This window comes from Rhopalosiphum maidis, chromosome 1, assembly GCF_003676215.2.
Source record: "Rhopalosiphum maidis isolate BTI-1 chromosome 1, ASM367621v3, whole genome shotgun sequence".
Lineage (NCBI taxonomy): Eukaryota > Metazoa > Arthropoda > Insecta > Hemiptera > Aphididae > Rhopalosiphum > Rhopalosiphum maidis.
In genome coordinates, this window is record NC_040877.1 from 30,982,692 (window position 1) to 31,008,971 (window position 26,280).

The 26,280-nt window shown below is 25.7% G+C and overlaps 4 protein-coding genes across 7 annotated transcripts; 3 read left to right on the top strand and 1 right to left on the bottom strand.

Moving 5' to 3' along the window:
- The first annotated feature begins 205 nt into the window (after nucleotides 1-205).
- LOC113560917 (60S ribosomal protein L37a) lies at nucleotides 206-2,109 on the top strand. Its single transcript, XM_026967042.1, has 3 exons — nucleotides 206-345; nucleotides 567-695; nucleotides 1,907-2,109. Exons 1-3 carry the CDS (start codon nucleotides 343-345, stop codon nucleotides 2,051-2,053), a joined length of 279 nt encoding a protein of 92 aa, XP_026822843.1. The 5' UTR covers nucleotides 206-342; the 3' UTR covers nucleotides 2,054-2,109.
- Nucleotides 2,110-5,362: 3,253 nt separating this feature from the next.
- On the top strand, nucleotides 5,363-10,751 carry LOC113548879. 4 transcript variants are annotated; one of them, XM_026949966.1, is made up of 5 exons: nucleotides 5,363-5,686; nucleotides 5,993-7,031; nucleotides 9,096-9,164; nucleotides 9,650-9,739; nucleotides 10,568-10,751. In XM_026949966.1, exons 2-5 carry the CDS (start codon nucleotides 6,027-6,029, stop codon nucleotides 10,634-10,636), a joined length of 1,233 nt encoding a protein of 410 aa, XP_026805767.1. In that variant the 5' UTR covers nucleotides 5,363-5,686; nucleotides 5,993-6,026; the 3' UTR covers nucleotides 10,637-10,751. The 4 variants fall into 4 exon arrangements, with proteins under 4 accessions (XP_026805767.1, XP_026805768.1, XP_026805769.1 ...); XM_026949967.1 differs by having other exon boundaries at nucleotides 5,363-5,533; XM_026949968.1 differs by having other exon boundaries at nucleotides 5,363-5,520.
- A 4,676-nt stretch (nucleotides 10,752-15,427) lies between these two features.
- Nucleotides 15,428-19,870, top strand: LOC113549524. Its single transcript, XM_026950871.1, has 5 exons — nucleotides 15,428-16,423; nucleotides 18,533-18,601; nucleotides 18,680-18,769; nucleotides 18,980-19,098; nucleotides 19,311-19,870. The coding sequence occupies exons 1-4, from the start codon at nucleotides 15,428-15,430 to the stop codon at nucleotides 19,037-19,039; spliced, it is 1,215 nt and encodes a 404-aa protein (XP_026806672.1). The 3' UTR covers nucleotides 19,040-19,098; nucleotides 19,311-19,870.
- A 175-nt stretch (nucleotides 19,871-20,045) lies between these two features.
- LOC113558075 (ATP-binding cassette sub-family F member 2) lies at nucleotides 20,046-26,072 on the bottom strand. Its single transcript, XM_026963595.1, has 13 exons — nucleotides 25,914-26,072; nucleotides 25,416-25,558; nucleotides 24,615-24,821; nucleotides 24,353-24,541; nucleotides 24,153-24,293; nucleotides 23,925-24,051; nucleotides 22,810-22,912; nucleotides 22,639-22,734; nucleotides 22,336-22,515; nucleotides 21,592-21,732; nucleotides 21,336-21,527; nucleotides 21,071-21,274; nucleotides 20,046-20,259 (listed from the first exon to the last, which is right to left on the bottom strand). The coding sequence occupies exons 2-13, from the start codon at nucleotides 25,555-25,557 to the stop codon at nucleotides 20,128-20,130; spliced, it is 1,854 nt and encodes a 617-aa protein (XP_026819396.1). The 5' UTR covers nucleotide 25,558; nucleotides 25,914-26,072; the 3' UTR covers nucleotides 20,046-20,127.
- Nucleotides 26,073-26,280: the final 208 nt, after the last annotated feature.

The following is a 26,280-nucleotide window of genomic DNA, read 5'->3' on the forward strand; positions in this document are numbered from 1 at the left end:
ACATAATTCGTTAAATTTTAACCCCACGTTTCAATTTTATTTATTTGTAAACCAGTTATAATCATGAACTTTTAATTAAAAATGCATTATCTAAAGTATTTTAATACATTTAAAAAAATCTAAACTATGACAAAAATAAAAATGAATTGAAAATCATTTTTATGAAATATTGTATTGTGTATATATTCTATTGTTTTGTGGTAACACTGACTGTTAAATGTTTTAACCTCACAAAATGTACAATCACAAAATCTCTTTCCTTAGCTAACTCTTCTCGTTAGTGTTATTTTGCTCTATTAATTTATTTACTTGTACTTGAAAGAGGACTTCACCGCCGTCAAAATGGTATGTTAATCCAAATTTATCTAAATAATCGTTTAAGTAAAACCTATTACACCTCTGTAATGAATAATTCACAGTATTTTCAATGTTCGCTATGTATTAGATTTTTACTTGTTCAACTTGTATATGTTTTTAATTGAACAAGACAAAACTCAACTATAGTCATATAATTATTGTATTATTTTTTTACTTTTTCCTATTAATAAATTATTTTATTTTTACAGGCCAAACGTACAAAGAAGGTAGGAATTGTAGGTAAATATGGTACCCGATATGGTGCCTCGCTGCGTAAGATGGTCAAGAAAATTGAAATCACCCAGCACAGCAAATATACCTGTTCATTCTGCGGAAAGGTAAGGATATTTCAATCTTATCTTACTCAATTGATATCGATAAAATGAATTGTGGTTTAATTATGTTTTAAGTAGTGATCTGTTTAAAAAGAATTATTTCTCTGATAATATCAAATAAATTATAGGTGTTCTAATTACCTTAAAATTAAACTTAGAATGTTGAATTATCTAAACGTTATTTTAATTTTAAGTAAATTACTGTCAAGATAAAAGCTATGTCTAGATGCCCGACCATGGTTAGTAAAATAAACAACAGCTGTCTACTGTCAACAATTAGAAGCTATTGAAAAATATTTTATTGTTCAAGATCCTCCTTTAATACTCGCTAAATAGTTTTTAATTTTGTATTCTTCAAATTGTTTTGAAAATAAGAATGTCATATATGGTTAGTGTATAGTTTACTCCATGAGTCAAACGTATATTATTTAGCATCTTTCTGACAAAAAACTGGTAGCTTCTGACTGTACTTCTTAAACCAACATGAGTATAAAAAGATCATAACACAGATTAGGTTATATTCAAATTAGGTCAATTAATATGTGAATAAAGAAAATACTAAATAAGTACCTTTATCATTCAAATAAAAGCGGTTTATTTGTGTACTGTCAAGTATTCTCATCTTACTATCCGTGATCATTTATATATAGTATTAATTATATTTTACTGAAAGTTACAAATTAATTACATTTAAATATGTTGGTAATAACTTAAATTATTTGTCTTTGTTAAAATTATCTATATTATTTGGGTGTGGGCAGGGCCATACTCGGAACACACTGGAGTTTTAATTAATTAATATATTAAGTCAGACCAAACAATATTTTTATATACATCAAAATCAATCCACGATTACTAGATGTACAGTTTTTTAAATTACTATACCTACATAAATGTACAGTGGAATCACTAACATGCAACAGAATAATTTATAAATAAAGATAATTATTCAATTAAATTAGTATTATAATATTTATAATTATAGATCCTGGTGTATTCTACAATAGGATAATATCTTAGTAAATCATGAAGAAAATATAATTAAAATAAGATAATATTTCAATCTATTTTAATTTAAAATAAAACTGCATGATATCTCATTTGTCTAATTTATAAATTTTGTTGTATTAAGGTTTTTTAATGTTATGATAGTTAAAAACTATTGGTTTATAACATATATATATTAATGCCTTTATTTACCTAATTTTTTATAGGAATCTATGAAGAGAGCTTGTGTAGGAATTTGGTCATGCAAACGGTGTAGAAGAACTGTAGCAGGTGGAGCTTACGTATATTCTACAACAGCTGCAACTACTGTAAGATCCGCAATCAGACGTTTGAGGGAAGTGAATGACTTGTAATTTCCAGCATTTGATTATTATCTAATATAAGGACATTAAAAAAAAAAATGCATTTGTTTCATTTTTTCTTTATCCTTTGAAATTAATTTGTAAAAACTATTTATGATCATCTTTATTGAGTTTAGTTTTTATATTTTAATATAGATAAAATCTTGAGTGTGTAATATTCATCTAAAATAAAACTTTGCTATAGTATTTATATTTCTAATTAATTTCTTGTTTTAAAAAAACCTATTACTATTACAATTCTGTTTCTTGGAAATTATTCAAGTGGTCTAGACATTATTTATACATAAATGCTTTGAAATGCAAAACTTTGATAGGTTAAATGATGGAATTTGGAGGTGGCCAACATTTAATTTGAGTTCTTTTTTGATTTTCATGTCATATACATTATATATTAATTTGATGAATGTTAAGAAAATATGACAGCTGTTGTATAAATACAGAATTTTTTTAAAAGCATTAGTTATAATTTACATAATATTTGCTAATTTGATTTGTATACAAAATATTGGTGTACAATTGTTAAGGTATAAACAATTAACAACTATCTATTATGAAAATTAATATTGATAATACTTCTCTAACAAAACCACTAAAGTAATATCAAAATGGTCAACCATTAGTTTTGACATTTAAATGCTTGATATTTCATAAGTTATATTAACAAGTCGACTTGAAGTGCTTTTTAATGGTTAAACATAACATACTTCATATTAAGTTTAACAAAGTAATAAGCATATTATTGTTTATCAAAATACTATTTTAGTTGAGTTTAAATAGTTTTTATATTGATAATAATTTCAACATTACATTTTTTGATCATATAATATATGTTATTAAGTGTTGCTGTGTGTTCAGGTACATAAATATGTGTTTTTTATTATATTTATCTGTAATGTGTGGTAGTGAATTTATAGGTCTAACTATTGTACTCAACTAATAATTCTTTATTCAAATAAGAGGGCAAATTTTCTAGCAAATGTATTGCACGAAACCATGGCTCTTGGAATAGGAAAGATTTTTAAATAATGTATGCTGTTTAATGGTAAGTAAAACATGGTAGTAGTTTGATTATTATAGGTTGGACTGTTAAATGGAATATTTTGTAATAAATAAGTAATGTAGTTTTTTGATTATATAGAAAATAAATGTCAACTAATTCACGTCCAGAGGTGAAGGTTTAGAGGGGATATTATTGATTTTTAATCACCCCAGGGACATGGGCAGAAAAAAAGTTTCGGGAGGTGTTTTTGAAAATTAGTTATTGTTATTTCTATAATCCTGAAAATTATGGTTTTGGGTTAAACTTAAGTCTCTAATGGATGAGGCTGTTACTGAAATAAGTTAGTTTATTGTTTTTTACACAATATGTAAGTTGAATATGTTCATGAGATCTATAGAAACACATCAAGTAGCATTTATTAAAGTCTCATGCCTTAAGCCAACATGGAAATGTCTATTGCTGTGCTGGTAGGTAATTAGGCTAATGATGTTTGGAAAATGAGAAGATTGGTATATTTTAATGTATTTGTGTATGTTATTCTATATAATGTGGTGTAGGTACCAGCAGTGTTTGGAAGAAACAAATTCTTTTTTTCAAGAAAAAAGAACGAAATTTTTCGTTTCTTTCGAGTTTTAATTTACAAAAATATAATTGAAATCGAAATTTATTTTTTCTTAGTTAAGTTATCGATTATCGATATAAATTTTTACAACAATATAGACTAAATGAAATTTTTGAAAAATTAGCTCTTATTCTTAAAACAAAACCAAATAAGTAATTACATTTTATTACTGTCTATTTTTATTTAATATTAATTTGTGTCGTTTAAAAAATATTAATAAAAGAAAAAAAACTATATTATTTATTATACTATATCCTAAAATAACTAAATCGTAAATTATAAATTATAAACAGATGTATACTCAAAAAGTTAACTCAAAAATTAATAACTAACAATGCTATTTAATTAGTTATTATATGAATATTTTTATTTTTTCATTTAGCCAGTATTATTATTTCTATAAAATATAAGTGTATATACATAAAGAAAAAAAATATTGATGATTAAATAAGAAATTTTATTTTATTTGGAACTAAAAAAGGAACTAATTTATTTTCTTAAGGAACGAATTCATTTTTTTTTTAAATACAAGGAACTGAACTAATTCCCTTTTATAAGGAACTTGCCGAACAATGAGTACCAAGGTATATATATATATATATATATATGTAATAAATAGTAATTACTAATAATACCTACCTAACTATTCTATATCAATATCATTATTGATTCTCTCTATTTCACATGATAAAACATTCATTTATTAATACTGTGTCTGTTGTAGTTTCTTATTTATTTTAATTGCAAATTGCAATTGCATTTTTTCCCAATGTCCCAAAATATTATTTTTCATTGTCTTCATTTTTCTATCTTTAAATTATTTTTGGGACATTTTTTAAACCATATTTTTTTTTATATTTCATAAGTATAAATTCGAAAAAAATTAACCATAAATTATATAATTATGTAAATAAAAAAATAGGTAAGTATAATTTTGGTATTTTGCTTTGTATAATATCTGTATTATGTATATTATTATACATTTATCCCTATGTATCAGACACTAGAGAATAGACAATAGCAATAGTGATTGCATAACGAACGATCAAACAAAAGTAATTTTTGTCACGAACACTGAGTAGATAGATATAATACGACTTTAAGTAGTTTATTACTATATTTAAACCAATTTTCATTATAATTTTGTAATATTACTAATATTAGTGCATTAAGTAGTATTTTTAAAGGTATTATTCTTGATTTTTAAAATATAATAATCTATGCCATTATAATATTATTATTTTATGAGTTTATGACATAATAGTAAATACGATCTTAAGGGCTGTACAATAGGACAAGAGCTCTAGGGTGCTGAACGCAATACTACATTCGTTTTATTTAATATTCACAGTATCATCTTTAATTTGGTAAAATGTTTACCTATTCGAATATAATAATATTTTAATCTAAAAACTAATCAGTTTCTATTCATGCATTAAAAAATAAATAAATATAATTTAAGTTTTGCACATAAGTGCATGATAAATAAAGATAAAAATTTTTTTTTTATTAAGAATAAAGGTTTCAACAGCTAGGTCATGCCCGCGGTTGTATTTACATTATTGTTGGTAGGTAATTTATCTATAATTTGAGATTACATGGTTGTGAAATAAGTAGTTTTTCATTATTTAATAATAAATATTTATATTATATTAGTTTAGTTAGTTGTGTAGTTTTGCTTAGTATTAAATTTTTGTGTCGATGCCGATTGATTGAGGATATTTCTTGCGTTTAAATATAACGGACAATCTAAGACTATGTGCTTGATTGAGAGCGGTTCGTTGCATTGGCTACAGAGAGGTAACCTCAGAGGTTGTTCTTCATGTTTTATGATATGTATGTGTGTGAGGTTAGTATGACTTATTAGTTATTCTTGTTCTGGTGTTGATAACGTTGAAACGTCTAGAGGCGTTGGGCGAGTAAACCATTGAGTTATTTTCTTTTTTATTAATTTTAATTTGAGATAGGTATTTCATCCCAGGATGTTTGCCACATATTGGTAGTATGTATGATTATGTTTTTTTTATGTCTTTGTATAAAAATGATATTATTCATATTTTAAAAATATTGATTTAAAAAATGCGATAGAAATAGTAAAAAAATATCCTTAAACAACTTGTGTTATTTACTTATTTTGTTTTATTTAAAGAATATAAAAGTTGTAGATCCCTAAGAATAATAAATTTGAATTCTATATTTTTAAAAGTATTTGTATAATTTTTATAATAATGTTTTTAAAATATTCAATAATAATTACAAATGATAATCGTGTTATACAATAATACATAAAGTTTGTATGTTTGTGTAGGTATATTATATTATATTGAGGCGACACAAGCTGTATGTGGTCAATTATGTTAAATTTACAACATTTTGGTGTGATATTCTTTGACTCAAATAACGATGATAATATATATAAAACTGCATACTCTATAATGTTATTTACCACTGGCATAATTCAAGTTTCTATGTATCCTTTTGTAAGCCATAAGTTTGACGACTGGTCTGAGGTGTTTTCCATGTCTTTCACAGCAGTGACATGTAGTGCGGGAATCATAACTTCATTGCTATCAAAATTGATCATTCTGTACAACGTCAAGTATAAAAAATATCAAAAATATAAGACGACATTAGAAGGATTTGAGATTTATATACCATTGAACACAGTCGCTATGAAACACATCAAATATTTTTCTTTTACCATGATTTCCTTGTGTTTAATTATAATCGTACCTATAAATGGCCTGAAGTTAATTTATTTATTTAATAATCACACCAATCCTATTTTGATGACTACATTTTTTTTTTTCTATTACATTCACAACCTGAGCATGACTTTTACGGAATTGCACTTTGCCATCCAGTGTTTTGTAGTGTACACGAAGTTTCAAGATATAAACAAGGAGTTAATTCAAATAAATGATGAACATAACTACCACAACTACAATGTACGATATCCGTTTATTGCAAGCAGAGTGGAAACTTCAAAGAATAGAGAAGAGATGTCACCGTCTAGTATGATTATATATGAAAAAGATTTTTACTGTCCAAAGGACAAAATATACCCATTGGCGAACACTATCGAGCTTTTAAGAATTAAACATTGGTTATCTCGGGAAGCAATCAACGACCTAAAATGTTTGTTCGGCGTTCCAATGTGCCTGTCGATCATTACTTTAGCAATTACATTATTATTCGACATATATGCTGATGTATTTCATTCATCCCTAAGTATGTCATTTAATAAATCAGTATTTCGAACAAACATCTTATTCATTGGGTGGATGCTACAATATTCCTTAAGATTATGTCTTATAATTGTCACAACACACGCTACAATACGGCAGGTTGGTAAAAAAACTCTACCTATACCTCCCAATACAAAATTATTTAATACCTATAACTTATATGAGTTATACAGGATGATTCTTTTTTCAAAAAACACTCATTATTTCAAAAAGTATTAATGTTTTTGAAAAGAATTTTTTACATAGTTTTAAGTTGTTAAAAAACAACGTTTACATTAAAAAATTATATTTTTAAATATTTTTTATCCTTTTGGTTTCTAAGTTTTTTACTTTTTTGAATGACAACATAGTGTTTTAATTTCATATTCCAAAGCAGAATAATTTTCTAAGTATTTTGATACATAAAATTCGAATTTAGGGCGATTAGTTTATGAGTTATACGTATTTAAAATTTAGTTGCGCGGAGTGGAGTGGTACGGGATTACCCTGCAAAATGTTTGTCCACTACTCCGGTTGTCTAAACTTTAAATAAGTATAACTCATAAACTACTCACCCTAAATTCAAATTTTATGTATCAAAATACTTAGAAAATTATTCTGCTTTGGAATATGGAATTAAAATACTATGTTGTCATTCAAGAAAGTAAAAAACTTAAAAAATTATAAGGATAAAAAATATTTAAAAATATAAATTTTTAATAAAAACGTTGTTTTTTAACAACTTAAAACTATGTAAAAAATTTTTTTCAAAAACATTAATACTTTTTGAAATAATGAGTGTTGTTTGATAAAAGAATCATCCTGTATAGTACTTAAGTACCTTATAGTATTACATCAATATTATACGTGTAACAATGCTTTGTTTACGAGCATAAATCAAGGATAGTGGCGTGACTATACAATTCTATAACTAGGCAGTACCCAGTAGTCGTGTTTATTCATACTATATATATAGGTTATAAAGTGATAAGTTGGACTTCCATAAAAATGCATTTTTTTAAGGTGCCCAACAATTGTACTATACAACGATACTGAGTCTTAATAAACTTTTAAATGTATCTAGATTTGTTCTAAATGTTTTAAGTGTACACTATATTCTATCGAAGAATATTTTATATTTTTGTGAGTTTTAAATTCTTAAGATTTTTTGTTCATTTTGGAATTATTTTTAGAAAAATAAAAAAGAAAAAGAAAAAATATTATTTTAATTCAATTGTACCTATTAAAAAAGGTACTTTTTAAAAAATTTTAATTTATGCACTATAGCATGTAGTCTTATTATAAAACTTGTTTTCATTCATTGATCTAACTACCTAAGTATATAAAATCATTTTTCGTTCAATGCAATCTTTTTAAACATTTGTTCATTGGAATGCAATGATTGGATTCATTTTTATTCATTCTATGATACTACAATAATCAGATTCATCGAATGTTTTGATTTCGTCTAATAATCGCTTAATTTTTTTTTTCGTTCAACTAGCAATTTTATAATTATTTCTTCATCTGTATATATTGGAAATTATTATTGATGAATATATCCATCATTAAACTAAAAATGACCTAACTTATTGATAAATTGCCGGGAAAATGATTTTTGAGATATTTTTGTAAGAAAATGAATGATTATTGAACATTCTATAAATTCAATAATTGCGTTTAAACAAAAAAACAATTTATTAATACTTATTGAACAAAAACCTATCTTAAAACTATATAAATACGATTATTTTCTGATTATAGAATGATAAAATACTTATTGAATAATAATTTGACGAAATATTATTTTTTAAATACTGTCATTATTGAATAATCATAATGTGTCACCATTTAAAAAAAGTTGAAAACATTGCACTATACTGTCTACTACTGTACTTCTTTGATCTTTCAGTAAATTAATACTATTATATTATGATTCATATGATTTGTAAGCAGTCAACTGTATAAAATTCTGTTATAAAAGATATTATATTGTTTATATTATTATTTATTCGTGTGAATTGTATTTACTAAGTAAGTTGGTTCACCTATATTTTAATATAATACTTAAATTACGTATCTTGAGCTATTTCAAATATAAATAAATTATCAATGTTTTTTAAAAGTTATAATAAGCACTACTTATTTATAGATTATTATTCAGTCAATCGTTGTTTATTGTAGGCGATTAAAACCAAAAAGTTAATAACAAAAATGAACAATCGACACACAGATATTAATACGAAAGAAGAGGTAATTATGAAGCAATAAATTCCCATAAAAAAAAAATCTTCATTATTATTTTATTAGTTTTTATTATTATACATTTGTCATTTATACAAGGTAATTCTGTGGTCAAACAACACATATTATTTCAAAACATATTAACATTTTTGAAAATATATTACTCGTATAATTTACAGTTTCAATAACACAACATTTTGCATGAAACAGAATGTCAGAATATTTCTCTGAGTAATTTCGATTTTCATATGTATATTTAAATACTGCGAAAAAGATTTTGCTTCAGAATATGAAATTCAAAATATATATTATCATTCAAAAAATTAAAAAACTTGAAAAATTATAACAATAAAAAAAATGTTGTTTTATTTTGACTGGAAATTATATAAGAAAAATATTTTTAAATAATAAGTGTTCACTGTTCAACAATAAAATAATCACCCTGTATTAATACATACACGTTTTTTTCAATTTATGTATTTATTTATTTACAGCTACAATTATTTTATAATCAATTAACTGTCTGTTCATCCGAGTTCACCATTTGCGACATTTTGACTATAGAAAATAGTCTCCTAACTTCGGTAAGCAAATAACGAATAAAGGGATATATTATAATTATTAAATGTAATTAAGATGTTGAACATATAATTTTTATGAAATAAAAATATCTCGATTTATATCAATATGGGCGTTAACTAAGTACGTTAGTATACTTATAAGCAAGGCCGTAACTGAAAAAAATTTCGGGGGGGGGGTTCAAAATTTCTTTATATATAAACGTTGAAAATGTATAGTTAATAAACTATATTCATCACTAAAATATTTCAACTTTTTAAAATTTCGGGTGGGGGGTTCGGACCTCTGGACCCTCCCCCAGTTACGACCTTGCTTAAAAGGCTATAACTTACAAGGTATAACTATAAATGTTGTTATGTAATGTATTACAATATAATTATTATACTTATGCTGTATGTAGTGGCGGAACATATAGGGTCCAAGTGTGAAATGATGTTCCGTCAACTCCTTAAAGTTAGGTGGGGTCATGGTGGGTATTGATAGATGACCCACGATGAAGTAATTAACTAGTAAGTATTGATAGAAATATGATATTATAATAGGGCTGTTAGCTAGAATAGTAAAAGTATTAAATATGCATTCTACTAGATTAAATGAGTGCATTAATATTGAACAATTTTATTAAATAACATTTATTCTTAAAACGCTCTATTATTATAGGTAGGTTGCACCTACTATTATTTGAATATTTGAATATTTTAAAAAATGCCATTTTTTTATGCACTATTGTTCAATATTAATTGTCCAATTTAAATTTAATATAATTCCTCATTGAACACTGAACGATTATATTACTTACTCCTATTTTAATCTAAATATTGTTTTGATAATAGATATGGTCTGCTGGTGCAACATATATACTTATACTAGTACAATTTCATTCGGACAGAACAAGGAAATAAAAAGAACATTATTTATGTTCACACAGTCCAAGAATTAAAACTGGTAGGGTATTTGTATGCAAAATAAAATTATATTTTATTATTATAGCCTAAATGTATCATTTTCTATATTACCTTTATACTGTACTTAATATTTTATTGTATTTTAATACAAATTGAAATAACAATAACTAAATATATTATAAAGTTATAAACATAAAAGATAAATTTTATGTTAAAATGGGTTTGTAAAAAAAAATATGTAATATAATATAATATATATATATATAAGATAATATGTTTAATAATTACTATAGTATTGCAAACTCGTAGTGTATAGTGTAGGTTAACGGTTACTTTTATCAAAAGTTACATATAACTATATGCGGTGGTCATACAATTTTATTTATAAATAGCACTATATTTATCATTATTTATTTGTTAAATTTGATTGATTAAGCTTTTGATTTTGAAATGTCAATTTTTACAGCACTACAAATCTGAAATCTTAAAGTTTATATAATATTTATTTTTAAACGTTAGGGTTATTGCTGTGATCGACAATCATTTATCACTTAGGAACGCACACAGCACAGTACACAATATATTATAGTCTTTGAATTTTTGAAGAACAAACAAAAATACAAGATTAATATTTGGTATGAATGTATGCTGTCTCTTAGAATCTAGTTTATGCGTAACTAAATGTGATGTAAGACTACTCTTGTGTACGATAAGGATGCTAGGTGCAGTTACAATAGTCACAACTACAATCATTTTGATGCAATTGCACTTTTGCGGTAACTTTTTCAAAACGATTTGTATCCATCGTCTATATTTTTTATTTATTATGTATACACAATTGTCACCAAGAATTTTCACCCCCTTTTTATCATTTAATAAATTATATATTCAAATTCTGATTTTTTAGATTATTTAACACACTTCAAAGTTCATCTGTCACTACTGTCACTAGTTACTTAGTACATAAAATGCAATATCTAAAACAACATCTGCTGGTTTAAATGTTGATTTATACAGTGCCGTAGCCAGGATTTTTTTTCGGGGAAGGGGGTAGGGGGTCTTAGTTTTTGATGGCCATATATTATAACAACAAATTAAGCTAGCACTCAAGCCCACATTAAGGGAGGGGGGATTAAAAAAATGTCCATTCTTAAATTCCAATTAATTTTACAATCAAAATAAATGCCCGTACCAACCATATACTTTGAGAGGGGTTAGAACCTCTAACACCCCTCCCCCCTATACATACGCCACTGAATATTAAACAATAGTGGGCCCCTGGTGAATAGAACATTTTTTTTATTAAATCAGAAATATTTGGATATAATAGTAATAGTATGCTACCTATATTTCGTATATCAAAAGAAACATGTACAATTATTTATACAAATAACATTTTTATTTTTGCATTTAAAAGTAAGAAATAAATTTATAAATATAATTTTTTTTGGTCTGAAATATTTGTGGGTCACCAATATTTTGATTATGTTTATGTGCGATGGGCCCCTAAAATTGTTTGGCCCTAGGCCAAAAATTCTCTTAAGTCGGGCATGTAATTGCACTGTATTTCTGACAATATAATTCATATAATTATACATATTATCAAATCAAGATAAATTAAGTGTGATAAGAGAGACATTTCTTTATCACCACAAATGGTAATTAAATTAATAAAATTATTGTCGTCTGACATTTCGAGGCCCCCGAAAGCCCCCCCTGGTTACGGTACTGGATTTGTATATAAATACATCAACATTTTCAAAACTATCATACTCTTAATAATTTACAGTGCAAAACAATAGGTCTTGTTTAATAAAATAATAATTTGTATTTTGCCGCTAGATACCTCTTAAATTGCATAAAATATCCAAGTATTAGAAAATCCGATAATCAGAATTGTAAAAATGCATTGTTAAATCGTGTTATCAGATTATATTTTATATATTTACAGGACGCTTATCATTTTCGGCGCTCTATAATATGATGATGTACTTATTAGTTATTATTAGGTATATAATTTATACGAAAATTGAATATAATAAATATTTACATATTATAATTTGTTACATGCCTACAGACTGTTGACTTTATTTGATTGTTTAATATTATTATATTTCTTTAAACATAGAAAACAAAATTATTTAAATTATAATGATCGGTCATTATGTTTGACATTTAAAATGCTTGATACCTACTTCATATTATACAAATTTGATGTACTGTCCTAGTTAGTAAAATGAACACATATCAGACAGGTTAGATGAGTACCTAATTTTTTATAATGGTTTACCATAATATTAAAGTGATTATAAAAATAGTTGTGCCACCATTTGTTTATTGAATGTTTATTTAATTCAGTCATCATATTATTCTTAATTTGGTAATATTTTGATATTCAGTTAGACTATAGTAAATGAAATTTTTTTAATCGGTTACGTAGAAAATATTCAATATTATACTTTATATAACCACTAGCTGCTACATAGTATATATACATAGGTAATATATAATATATTTTAAAATACTTATAAAATGTAAGTAAGTACTAAGTAGCAGTGGCGTATCATGGGGAGGGGCCACAGGGGCCATGGCCCCCTCGCTGGCCGTATTTACTATTTTTTGTTTTAAAGATTTATATTAATTTATTTATTTGTATACATGAACGCATACTACAATATGTCTTATAAAATTTTAAATAGTGTGTGCCTCTCTGCTCTAAAAAAAATTATGGATACGCCACTGCTAAGTAGTGGTAATCATAGAGAAGTATAAAACCTTCTGACAATAATTTATTAGTAATTACTTTTATAATTTCTAATGTACTTGCCAATGGTGCACTGTTGGTGTGTTGGAGTATACATATAGTTAGCGGGGATGCAGCTTTATACATTAGTACATTACCTATCAACACATTACATAATAGAACACGATTAAGACGACGTCACACCCGCATAATATGTTGTCTCCGTCTTACAATTACAAGTACATAACATAGCAAATTTACGCTCAGCGGATCACGTTTAGCTCCGTTAGTTTAAAAATTAGAGTGAATCGATCTATTATGAAACTTGATAGTAAGAACATTATCTGTGTTCGTATATTGGTTTTTTACGATAGTTTAAATTTTTGGCAAGTTATACGTATAAAATATAACGTGAATTAAAAATGTTCATAACTCACTTAAAAACTGAACAATCGTAAAAAACCAACATTCAAAGACAGATAATATTCTTACTATCAAGTTACATAATAAGTCAATTCATTCTAATTTTTAAAGCAATGGAGTTAAACGTGATCTGCCGAGCGTAAATTTGCTATGTTGCACACGCGGGTGTTGCGCCCTCTTAATATTGTTTAATGTCACAAATGTTGAAATGTTATACTTATAATAAATAATAATAGGTATAATTGTGTATTCGTGAAGGCATATATGTTCTGTGTGACGACAATTTTTGTGTTTACTTTTTTGAAAATTTATACTTTTATTAAATATTTTCAAAACTATATGTTATAAATTATTATACTATAATCAATAATAATATTTTCAACGTGTGAATTATGATAGTGTATTAGTGCGCGCGCGCGCGCGTGTGGTAAATTAATTATCATTGTAATTTATAGTATTTGTGAAGGAAGGAGAATGGAAATATAACTAAACTTAAAAGTGGTCAGAGGATACTTGTTTTCACATTATGCAAGTAATATATAGTAAGATAAGATAGTTGTCAAATATCGATTCACTCTAACAATGTATCTGACATATTACCTATGTAATATACACAGTGAGAAAAATAAAATCAACTAAAAATATTGATTTGGTATGTACAGGGTCCGGCAAAAAAACCTCTAATGTTTCAAGAAGCAGTTACAAATAAACAAACAAATAAATAAAAAAAATTCTTTTATTTTTTACTTATAAATATTATGCCATTTTTAATTATTTATTTTGAACATTATATCGGTTAAGTGGTGTCCTCCATAGTAAACACATTCATGAAGCCTTTCCCGATAGTTTTCCATAACTCTTCGTGTCATTGCTGGTGTAAATGGAGGCTAATGCCTGGTGATTGGCTCCTTAAGTAGTTGTAGGGATACGGGGCAATTATCGTACACTTTGCCTTTAAATATCCCCAAAGAACATTATCACAGGGTGATCACGTTAAAAAATTTAAATTTAGAAATTTTTTTTTAAAATCACCTTTTATTTTCGTTATTTTTTGTTAGTTTTTATTTCGTTTTTTTTTGTTTTTGCAATCACATCTACTAAAAATGGCACGTATACCACTATTCATCGATAGCCTCTCCACTGCTATACTACCATCATAAACTCATAAAGCGCTATTTCTAAATAAGGGAGGTTTTTTTGCCGGACCCTGTATAAACTACAATAAATTATATATTATAATTTACCAACAATACAATTATATCTTAAATTCTATATCTGTTCGTCTGAAGGGAAGGAAGTATTAAAACCCCTAAATCCCTATAACTATTAATAAATAAAATAAATAAACATCCTAAGACTAAAGTAAAAGTTTAAAAATCTTAAGTCTATGTGTAAAAAATAGTATTAACTATAATTATTTTTTGAAAATATTGTTTTTTTAACCACCTAAAATTATGTAAGAGAATTTTAAAAAAAAACTTTAGTGTTTTTTTTTTTAAATAATGATGAGTACCTTATTACGTTAAATTGTTCCTCTCATGTCTATTTGTTAAATTATATTGTATTTTACTGTATTATATTATTTAGGTACATGCATAATAGTATACGCGTGGACTGTAATAATGTTTTGTTTGAAATATTTTGGGGTGATATTCATCGACTCGAATAATGATAACGACATGTGCCAAACCATTTACTCCGTTATTTTATTTACCACTTTCATAATTATTGCGATCATGACACCCTATGTTACACTTGAGTTTGATGATTGGTCGACCGCATTGTCTACGTCTATGTCACAGTTAATATGTAATACAGTGAACATTTCTTCATTTATATCAAGAATAATTGTTCTGTACAACGTCAAGTACAAAAAATATCAAAAATATAAGACGACATTAGAAGGATTTGAGATTTATATACCAATGAACACAGTCGCTTTGAAACACATCAAGTATTTTTCTTTTACCGTGATTTTCTTGTGCTTGATTACTATCTTACCTATGAATATCTTAAAATTGTTTTACCTGTTCCATAACCACACCAATCCCATTTTAATGACTACATATTTTTTTTTCTATTACATTCACAACATAAGCATGGTTTGTACGGAACTGCACTTTGTCATCCAGTGTTTTGTGGTGTACACGAAGTATCGAGATATAAGCGAGGAGTTAATTCAAATAAACGATGAACATAACTTTTACAACTTTAATGTACAATACCCGTTCATTGCTAGCCAAGTGGCAACTCCAGCGAAAAGTAATGATCCGATGCAATCTCGTGTAATCATATACGAAAAAGATTTTTACTGTTCAAAGGACAAAATAAGTCCATTAGCGAACACTATCGAACTTTTGAGGATAAAACACTGGCTAATTCGAGAAGCAGTCAATGACCTCAAATATTTGTTTGACTTTCAAATTAGTCTATCGATGATTTGTATAATCACTTCAACACTATTCGACATATATACGTATGGATTTTATTCGAAGTCATACAACAGTTCATTTAATAAACCAGTATTTCGATCCAGTATTCTATTTTATGGGTGGATGCTTCAATATTCTTTCAGGTTTTGCATCATCGTTATCACAGCACACACTGCAACTAAACAGGTAGTTATATTGTTTTATTTGTATTTGTTTGTATGAATGAATTATATATTATTATTTATTTAGGATTGATTGTCGTATTATAAAAGTCCATTCGACTAAACAGTATTTTGAAAGATTAAAAACCCTGTTTTGGCAATTTGGCATTCGAGTTATTATCGGAACGCGATCATTTCAGGGTATTGTGTAGGTTCTATATACGTTTTTAATCATTTACATCCCACACAGTGCCTATCCAGGGAGGGAGGCTTTTGGGTTTAACCCCCCTCTGAGATCCCTTTTATTTTAAATAGTGTGCGTATATATATATGATTTTAAATTATTTCCTATTTTCCTATAAAATTAAGTATGAATGTTTAAGCCCCCCTGAAAAAAATCCTGGGTACGGCACTGATCCCACATATTATTAAACACAACTATTAGTATGAGTTAATAGTTAATTATAATTTATCATGAAACATTCTCTTGTTTTAAAGTGGGAAAATACAGTTATATTTTTAATACGTCTTATATTATTATCAAATTACCCTGAATTTTTAAGATTAAACATTTTTAAAATAAAATATGATACAAATGAGTAAATTTCGAGAAAAAAGATCTTCAGTATTTTAATACTTATGAGTTATGAGTCTAAAAAGTATTACTTATATTTATAACTTATATAGATACCTAAAATACCTAACATAATTATATAAGAATTGTATCTTGTATGTAATACTACAGCTCAAACCTTGTGACACTCGAATACTCGATATGTTTAAATAGAGCCAATAGCCACTTTAAATTTTATTTTTCAGTCAGTTACTAATATTGATGTACTCGTATATGATATAATTATATATTGTATAATATTATTATACACTTTATCAGTAATACCTACACATTGCCATGCCCTTTGAATTTATTTTTCGTTGATTACATTTATTATATCAAATAATTATCAATGTGTATAAATACGTAATAAACTATTAAACACTAATTTCATTTTAAAATGGCAACTTCCCTATTTGATAACACAAAATTATTTTTTCCCTACATTTCAGTGGTTTATAAATCAACAAGTAGTAACAATCTAAATTTATTCGATTTTTCCACGACAATTTGTGAAATTTATTTTGTAACATATTTTTTAAATTCCTAATACATTGGTTACATCATGAAATAATTTTTTTCTAACTTTTTACAATTTTCTTGGATTCTGAGTGGTGATGAATTTATTGGTATTAATGTATATTTTTTCATATGGGACTGTCTCTGTCATCAACATTTCCAGCTGTAAAAATAATTTTATTTTCAACATTGAAGATTTTATCGTTAGTCGTTTATAAAATTATTAGGGGGATGGAATAGTAGAGAACAATTTGGCTTTTTACTTAAAACCAATTTTTGAAAAATTGTTGTCATAGTTATAATTATAAAATAGATGATCCATAAAGACTTGACTTTTTCATTAAACATTGAGAGGCCTCGTTACTGCCATCAATTTTAGCTCAAACAGTTTTGACAAAATTAAAGTTAGTTTAAGATGTCCGATTTTGATTCTGAAAAACAATTTGAACTCTGCAAAATATTGTCTATAGATTGTACCGAATACTTTGTAAAAATTAATTCTTATATTATAATGTAGTAAATAAAAACTTTAAATTTGAAAATATGAAGTTTTCCAAATCATATTTAAAATTAAAAACGAAGTGTTTCGTACGATCTACAGACATTTTTCTGCTTAATTTAAAGATTTTTTCAGAATCAAGATCAGACGTTAACTAACTTTAATTTTGTCAAACCAATAAGTTAGTTGTAGTGTAAAATTCGTATAGTGAATTTTTATTGTTATCGAGTGATTGACATGTGCATGCACGTACGAGAGTGGCATTCGTCTGCGGTTCCAGTCGGTACCTGCATAGAAATTTCACTCATATTAATAAGTAATAATCATTTACAACTATTATAACACATTTCCCGGGCGACTAAGATGAGCTTATAAATTGCCTAAATTTTGCCCCTTAAATAATCGTAACGAGGCCCCGAAGTTAATATTTATTGGAAATTCTGAATTTTTCAAAGTATTTTAATGCTATTTATAAAATTTAAAAAGTTTATTTTTGATTATAGGCGGTTAAAATAAAAAAGTATATAACAGAAATGAACAATCGATACTTAGATTTAAGTACAAAAGAAGAGGTAAGACATTAAAGTACCTATTTAATCATTATAAAATTATACAATATTTCCTTTTTTTTTTTTGTATTTGATTTACAGCTACACTTATTTTATAATCAATTAACCATTTGTTCACCGCAGTTCACAGTCTTTAATATTTTCACTATAAACAATGGTATAATAACTTCGGTAAGCAAAAAAGCACAAATATATGTACCTACCAATACAAATATTAATATTGCAAGATAGGTACCTTTAATAGTATAATATTATTAATATTATATAAGACGTTGAAGACAAATTTTTTCCATAAAAATCAAATCAATGAATGTATTTAGCCAGACTATTGGAGTAAGTGCGAATCAGTTAAATATTTTTTTTTGTTGGATTTAATAATAGGCAATGGCTGCTGGTTCAACATATATCTTAATATTGATACAAATTCATTCAGACAAATAAATTTATTAGGAGCAAATTTTTAGATGAAAACTATTCGTACAAAATAAAATAAAATACAGGTAGGTACGTAAATTAGGGTACATCATTATAAAATCAATTTATTATTATAATAAATAAATAGATAAATTAACCAAATGGAGTTACATGGCACCCTCGTCCTCATTCATGAGCATGCCCATAATGTCAAAATGCTGCACCATTTCTCTTCAAGGATCCATGATATAATTTTTATTTAGAAAACAATTTTAACGCTTTTGCATGTTTACTTTAGATTCAACAAACAAATTTTTTCCATTTATTGAATTGAAGACATGTAATTCACTATTGAATTATTTATTAAGAGCCGACATGAAAATCAAGACCTACGACCAACGACACTAACAGTACACAACTCAGTGTTAAAATAAAATCTATTTTTGTTAATTAAATTAACTATAAAATAAATAATACTAAACTAATCAAGTTATTAATAACAAAAAATTATGTAAAACAATAGACAGAAGGTATTTTAATTTAACGTGTTCTTCATTATTGCCATATTGTATTTAACACTATTTCTTAAAATAATGAATAAAAATCAACCTTATTGTAAGAAAGTACAATAATGTAACATTATGAATTTTGTAAAAAGAGTATACTATAAATTGGTTAAATGTTATGATATATTTATTGATAATTGAAATTTATTTTGAGTTATCTTAGCCATGGAACATATCATATATTTTATAATTAAAGATGATTTCTCAAGAATATCTTAGTACATATTTTCAAAAATTTGTTAAGTCCAATGTCACCTATATAAAATTATTTTTGCTGTTTTCCAGATTGATAAAAAAAAAAAAAAAATGTTCATATTAAAATAATTATTTATAATATTATTATTAAAAAATACCAAACATAGCAAGTTACCATCATTATAAAAATTATAATAACTGCTATTGTCAACGGTGACCAATATTACAAAATTAATTTGTTCGCAAAAAACTTAAATAAAGACAACAATACAGAATGTAAATTGAATTGTATTTATTGTTTTTGTTTATTATGTTCCAATGATGTGAAAGCAGAAAAAAAAATATGTCAACATTTCAACGCTTGTTAGAAGTACTGTCAGTATTGTTCTTCAAGATCTTCTTTTTCAAATGTTCTTTGTAATCTAGGATAGTTGACTGCCATTTAGTGGCTTTACCATTTTCACAAATCCAAATTTCTTCTGCCACCTGTTAATTAAAATGTAATTGTGATTATTGAAAGTTAAAAATCAATTACTTACAATGACAATAAGAAATTTTTATCTCATGTATAAAATATAAAGAATTTGTTTCAAATATTTTATTATTACCAGTTTTAAGAAAAACAACACCAGTTCATCTGTTAAAGACAGTCTGATATCAATCTTGTACAAAGTTGGATAATCTAACCTAACCTAACCGAATTCAGCTTGAATACAAAAATAGTAGACTGGTATTTCTCCGTTTTTAACAATCATAATTACTAATTTGATTAGCAATATAAGTAGAAATAGTTAAAATATATATGTATCATTTGAAAAATATTTAGAAAAAAATTCACACATGAATAAATCTTCATAGGGAACTTGAGTATATCAAGAAAACATAATAAATCAATTTATTTAATTAACTTTTATCATAATCTATGATGCAAATATAAATGTCGTTCAAACAACTCAAAACTGAATTATGTATGTTGAAATTAATTATAATATATTTATATTATATACTCAATATTAACAACCAATGACATTTTAAAATATTTAATTTTTTCTATGATTTAAATTTTTTAAACCAGTTTACTTGATAACATGTTACATTATGGGAATTGCTTATCTTATTAAATGTAATTTAAATTACTTTTTTGTTGGAAACAATATTAACAAAATTACATATTACAAATTAATGGTGTGAATTAACACTGTTATTTTCTTTGAGCTATTACCTAACACTAGTAGACATGTCACATAAGAGAACCAAATAGAATAAAATATATAAATAAATATATATTAAATTATACCTGAGAAATAAGTCTGAAGTCGTGGCTGACTAAAACCATTCCACCATCAAAATGATTTATAGCATCAGCTAAAGAATCAATTGTTTCCATGTCTAAATGATTAGTAGGTTCGTCCAAAAGTAATAAATGAGGAGTTTGCCAAGCTAAATAAGCAAACACAACTCTACATCGTTGACCATCACTTAGTTGACGAATTGGGCATACCTATTAAAAAAATGTACTTTTAAATTATTTCTTATGAAATTACTAAAGAGAGATAACTAACTTGTTGTCTTCCAGTTAAACCATAACGTCCAATAATTTTTCGCATTTCTTCTCGTTCTTTTACTTCAGGGAATGAGTTCATCATATATTCTAGAGGAGATAAATCCAAATCAAGGAGTTCATGAAGATGCTGATGATACCTAGCTATTCTTAAGTGAGAATTTTTACGAATCATTCCTTCAGTAGGAAAAAGCTAAAAATTATTTAATTAATTAATATTGTATAAAATATAATTGAATCTAAATTTTTCAACTTACTTCACCATAAAGTAACTTCAGAAGAGTACTTTTGCCAGCTCCATTAGGGCCCACCAAAGCTAGTCTGGTATCTAAGTCAATACCAAATTCCAGATTTTTATAAATATAAGGTGAATTATCATTATACCGGAAACTCACATTCTAATAAAGAAAATAGTAATTATTAAAAAAATTATTACATTAGAAAAAATAATAAACAAGTAGTAAAATATTAGAATATTTGGAGAATAAAAATCAACTAACTTAATATCTTTTAATGAGAATTTTTTTTTAAAATAAATAATTATTGCATTTTTTACAAAACTGCGTTCAACACTTCATTAAACAAAAAACTTGACACATCCACTGCATTATCAATTAACGTTGATTGCATGTATTGAACAATACCAATTGGTTTTTTTGTTAGTGTTTACTATAAGTATTATTTTATATGTATGTGCAAATCATACATTCGTATTTTAATTTTCTAATTTTAAAGATTTTTTTTTAAATCCCTATTTCTTCAACATCATAAAAAGTATACTAAAAAAAAAAAGAATGAAATGCAAATAACGTGTAAGCTTCTCTATAAAAACTTTCCTCATATCCATTTCATTATACTTAAAAATCTATTTCTTCTTATTTCCATACAATCTAAATCATTATTTTAAATGTAGCTTATAACAGACCAATTATAAATAAATAATAACAAGTGTTTGTTACAACTATTATAAGTTGAATTTTTAATATTTTATTATTATTTACCTGAACCATAATAACTGGTGGTGGTATAGTTCCACATGAAGGAAAATAAAATGTAACTAATTTGTCATTGGTTACTTTATCAGTTAAACCTTGTGCAACCATCTTTGCTAAGGTTTTTTCTTTACTCTGAGCTTGTCTTGCGAGTTTAGCACTTCCATGACCAAAACGTGCAATATAATTCTAAAAAAAGCGTAGTCTTATAATTTATACTAGAAAAGTTATATTAACCATAAGTTAATTATTTTTGTTATTTAAAAAATAAATGTGAATTACTAAAATCATATATTCTATATTTAAATTTACCTTCATATGAGCAATCTGATCTTGTTCCCAATTGTATTGTTTCATCTGATTTTCTAATTGTTCTTCTCTAGTGCGAACGAATGCATCATAATTACCCTACAATTTTATAATTAATAATTATAGATTATAATATGTTCTATATTTGGATTTTTACAAATATTTCATACATACTCCATAAGATTTAAGCCTCTTCTTATCCAAGTGAATAGTATTAGTACATATACCATTCAAAAAATCTTGAGAGTGTGATATTATAACCAAAATCCTCTTGTACCTATAAAATTATACATCAGATATTATCAATTAGGGATTACAACAACAGATATTATAAAAAACATTTAAAAATGCAATATAAGTTTAAAAAAAGTATTAGTACCATTTAATAATCATAGATGGAAATATAATAAATTAAAAATATGTATAAGATTATTAACTTAATGCTGTATTCACAATCAATCACTAAGCATTTGTTAATGGTCCTCTTAAACATTATTTAATGGCACACAACTAGTCTATTAAATTTTCACATATTTTATGCAACTCCAACATATGTCTAATACTTATTAAACTCTAACAATTAGAATAAGCTGATTCAGTCAATTTCACTTATAATGATGCCCGATGATGATTTTCAACAATGCATTTGTTTAGTTTCCTATCTCAAATGCATTAATTTTGATCGTATATAACAATTTTAGTTACAACAATGTCATTTTGAAACAAAATTGGGTCTTACAAGTTAAAATTCCTTATAACGAATTAAAGAATAATCTCATAATCATGATAGTTACAGTATCAAAGATTAATTAAATTGTAACGGATAATTTCTAATTTATTGCTATTTTTAGTAATTGATATTAAATTGTACATAAATATTAAAAAAAAATCATATCCTCACCAAATTATAACAAAAAAAAGATAGTTATTATTGAAAAAAAATAATTATGTACCACCAAAAACTTTCAGATATTCTTAAGACTAAAAATCTATGTCGGATTGCCTTAAAAATTGTTTAATTAAATGATTCAATAGAATAACATGGGCTACTAAATCAAGTTCAAGTGACTATTAACTCACTTTAAATTCATTAAATGTTTAGAGACTGTTCATGCAATATAGCATGATCAGATTTTGAATAAATTAATTATTAAAGATAACATAATGTTCAACTCTATAATAGTTAACTCAATTTATTTTAAATTATAAAATTTTAATATTAAATACAAATATAATGAGATCCATATTTTATTTATAATATGTTATGACATTGACAATTCAAAACTTACGATTTCAATTCTTCTTCAAGCCAGACACATGCATCTAAATCCAAATGGTTGGTAGGCTCATCAAGTAACAGCAAATGTGGTTTGACATATAAAGCTCGAGCTAAAGCAATTCTCATTCTCCAACCCCCTATAATATATAAAAATAATAATAATAACAATAAAGAAAATCAATAAATACAAATGAATCCATTAATAATAAAAAATATAAAATTTTAAAAATCTTGTTACCTGAAAAATCTTTTGTTTTTTGATTTTGCATTGCTTTACTAAAACCAAGACCATGTAAAATATTAGCAGCTCGAGCTTCAGCTGTATCAGCGCTAATGTCATCCAATCTTTCATAAACATCCATTAATTGTTCTTGTGATTCTATGAATAAATTGTTTTAAAATAGAAGTCTTTAATAAAAAATTATAAAAATTACTAACCATCATCAGGACATGCTATTAATTCATCAACAAGTTTTTCGAGTCTAATTCTTTCTTGATCCACTTCCATGACACATTTGAGTGCAGATTTTTCAGATGCTGGCATTTCTCTAGTCAAATGAAAGATGTCAATTTGTTCAGGAATTGGTACTTCTCGATTTCCTAATACTGATAATAGAGTCGACTTTCCTAATAAAATAAGAAAATATGAACTAGGATTTAATAAATTAATTCTTATATGTAACAAGAAAATCACACTTACCACTTCCATTTAAACCTATTAAACCATAACGACGTCCACAATTCAATTCCAGCATAGTGTCTTGTAATAGTTCACAACCATGGAAGCTTATTGATAGATTATCAATCTTAATATCCCTAGATCTAGGATGAGATGCCAAGCTACCAGTACAAGCACGAGCTTCAGCATTTAATTTGGCATCAGCTTCTAACTTTTTACAGAGCAATTCTAAAAGTAAAAATTAAATTTGATTAATAATTATCGAGGTTACATTTTATATTAAATGTTTATCTTATTATGATAGTTATGATTAATATTTTCTATTATCAATTATTATAATACAAATTAATTTTAAAAGTTCATTATTAATCTTAAATATGGTCACACAAGTTGTCATAAGTCTAAAGGTCAGATTTAATGGTATAAAATCCAAGTATTATACCTACCAGATACATATATTTAAGTTCTATTATGTGCTATATTTAAGTATAAGTCCAAACATACTAAAACCAAAACTAAGTTTAGATATTTTAGGTAACATTTTAAAATTAAAAACAGTAGAGATTATAATATTATTGGACCTAAAATATGTTGTACTGACAAATACAATATAGATATAATTGTATACCTATACCTAGTCTTATTTAACTATAATTATTTGTAACATTTAGATTGTAATAATAGATATTATCAATTAATCAGTGCTTTAGCTTAATTTGTAAGCAATATTATAGTGTAACAACTCAGCAATATTTGAATATAAACCGGATCATAATAAGAAATAATTTTATCTATTAATTATAATATGTTAATAAGTGTTACCTTCTTCACTAATAGGAACATTTTCTTCGCCATTTGATACTCCATTACTGTCAGTTTTAGAACCAGCTGGTTTAATATTTTGTCGTGCTTTCGCTGCATCTTTCTTTTTTTGTAGTTGTCTCTTTTTCGCGTCAGATGGCATCCTGAGCAAAAAAATGTATATTAATTATCATTTGTTTATAATAATTTAAATGAATAAAACATGAAAAAATGTCAATAAGATTATGTGGAGTATAAGAAAATAAGCAAAAGTGATTACAAAAATACACATACTGTATGTTGTTACATGCAATAAGTAATAAATATTACTTGAAATGAAAGTCATAACTATTTTAACTAGTTTAAATTAAAATTTATAGTAAAAAGTAATTTTAATAAAATCACATTACAATTTAATAATTAGCAAACATAAGTATTTAATGTGGCATGACAAATAGTGTGTAAAAAGTAGAGCAATGACCCAAGACTCATTTGATACATGTTGACAAAAACTCATACCTGAATACAGTTGACACAACACAAAAATGTATTTAAAAATGTATTTTCATCAACTACAAACAACAATTAGTAAGTAAGAACCGAAGAACAGCAAACGTATCAAACTTTATAAAGTAAGACACGAGCTTTTCTAATTTTTAAAACAAAGATATGAAGTTGAGTACAATATTTAGTAAACGATAAGAAACTAACCTTAAAAAGATATTTTATAAGAAAACAAAAACAATTTTTAAATTATATTTATACAGTCATGTTCATGAAAATCTATTGATTGCTAGGTATTAGGTTTAAGTTCTATTCAATTTTAATTTTTAATTAAAATATTAATAACTAGTAAAAAACAACTATATTTTTTTCTTCCAAGAAT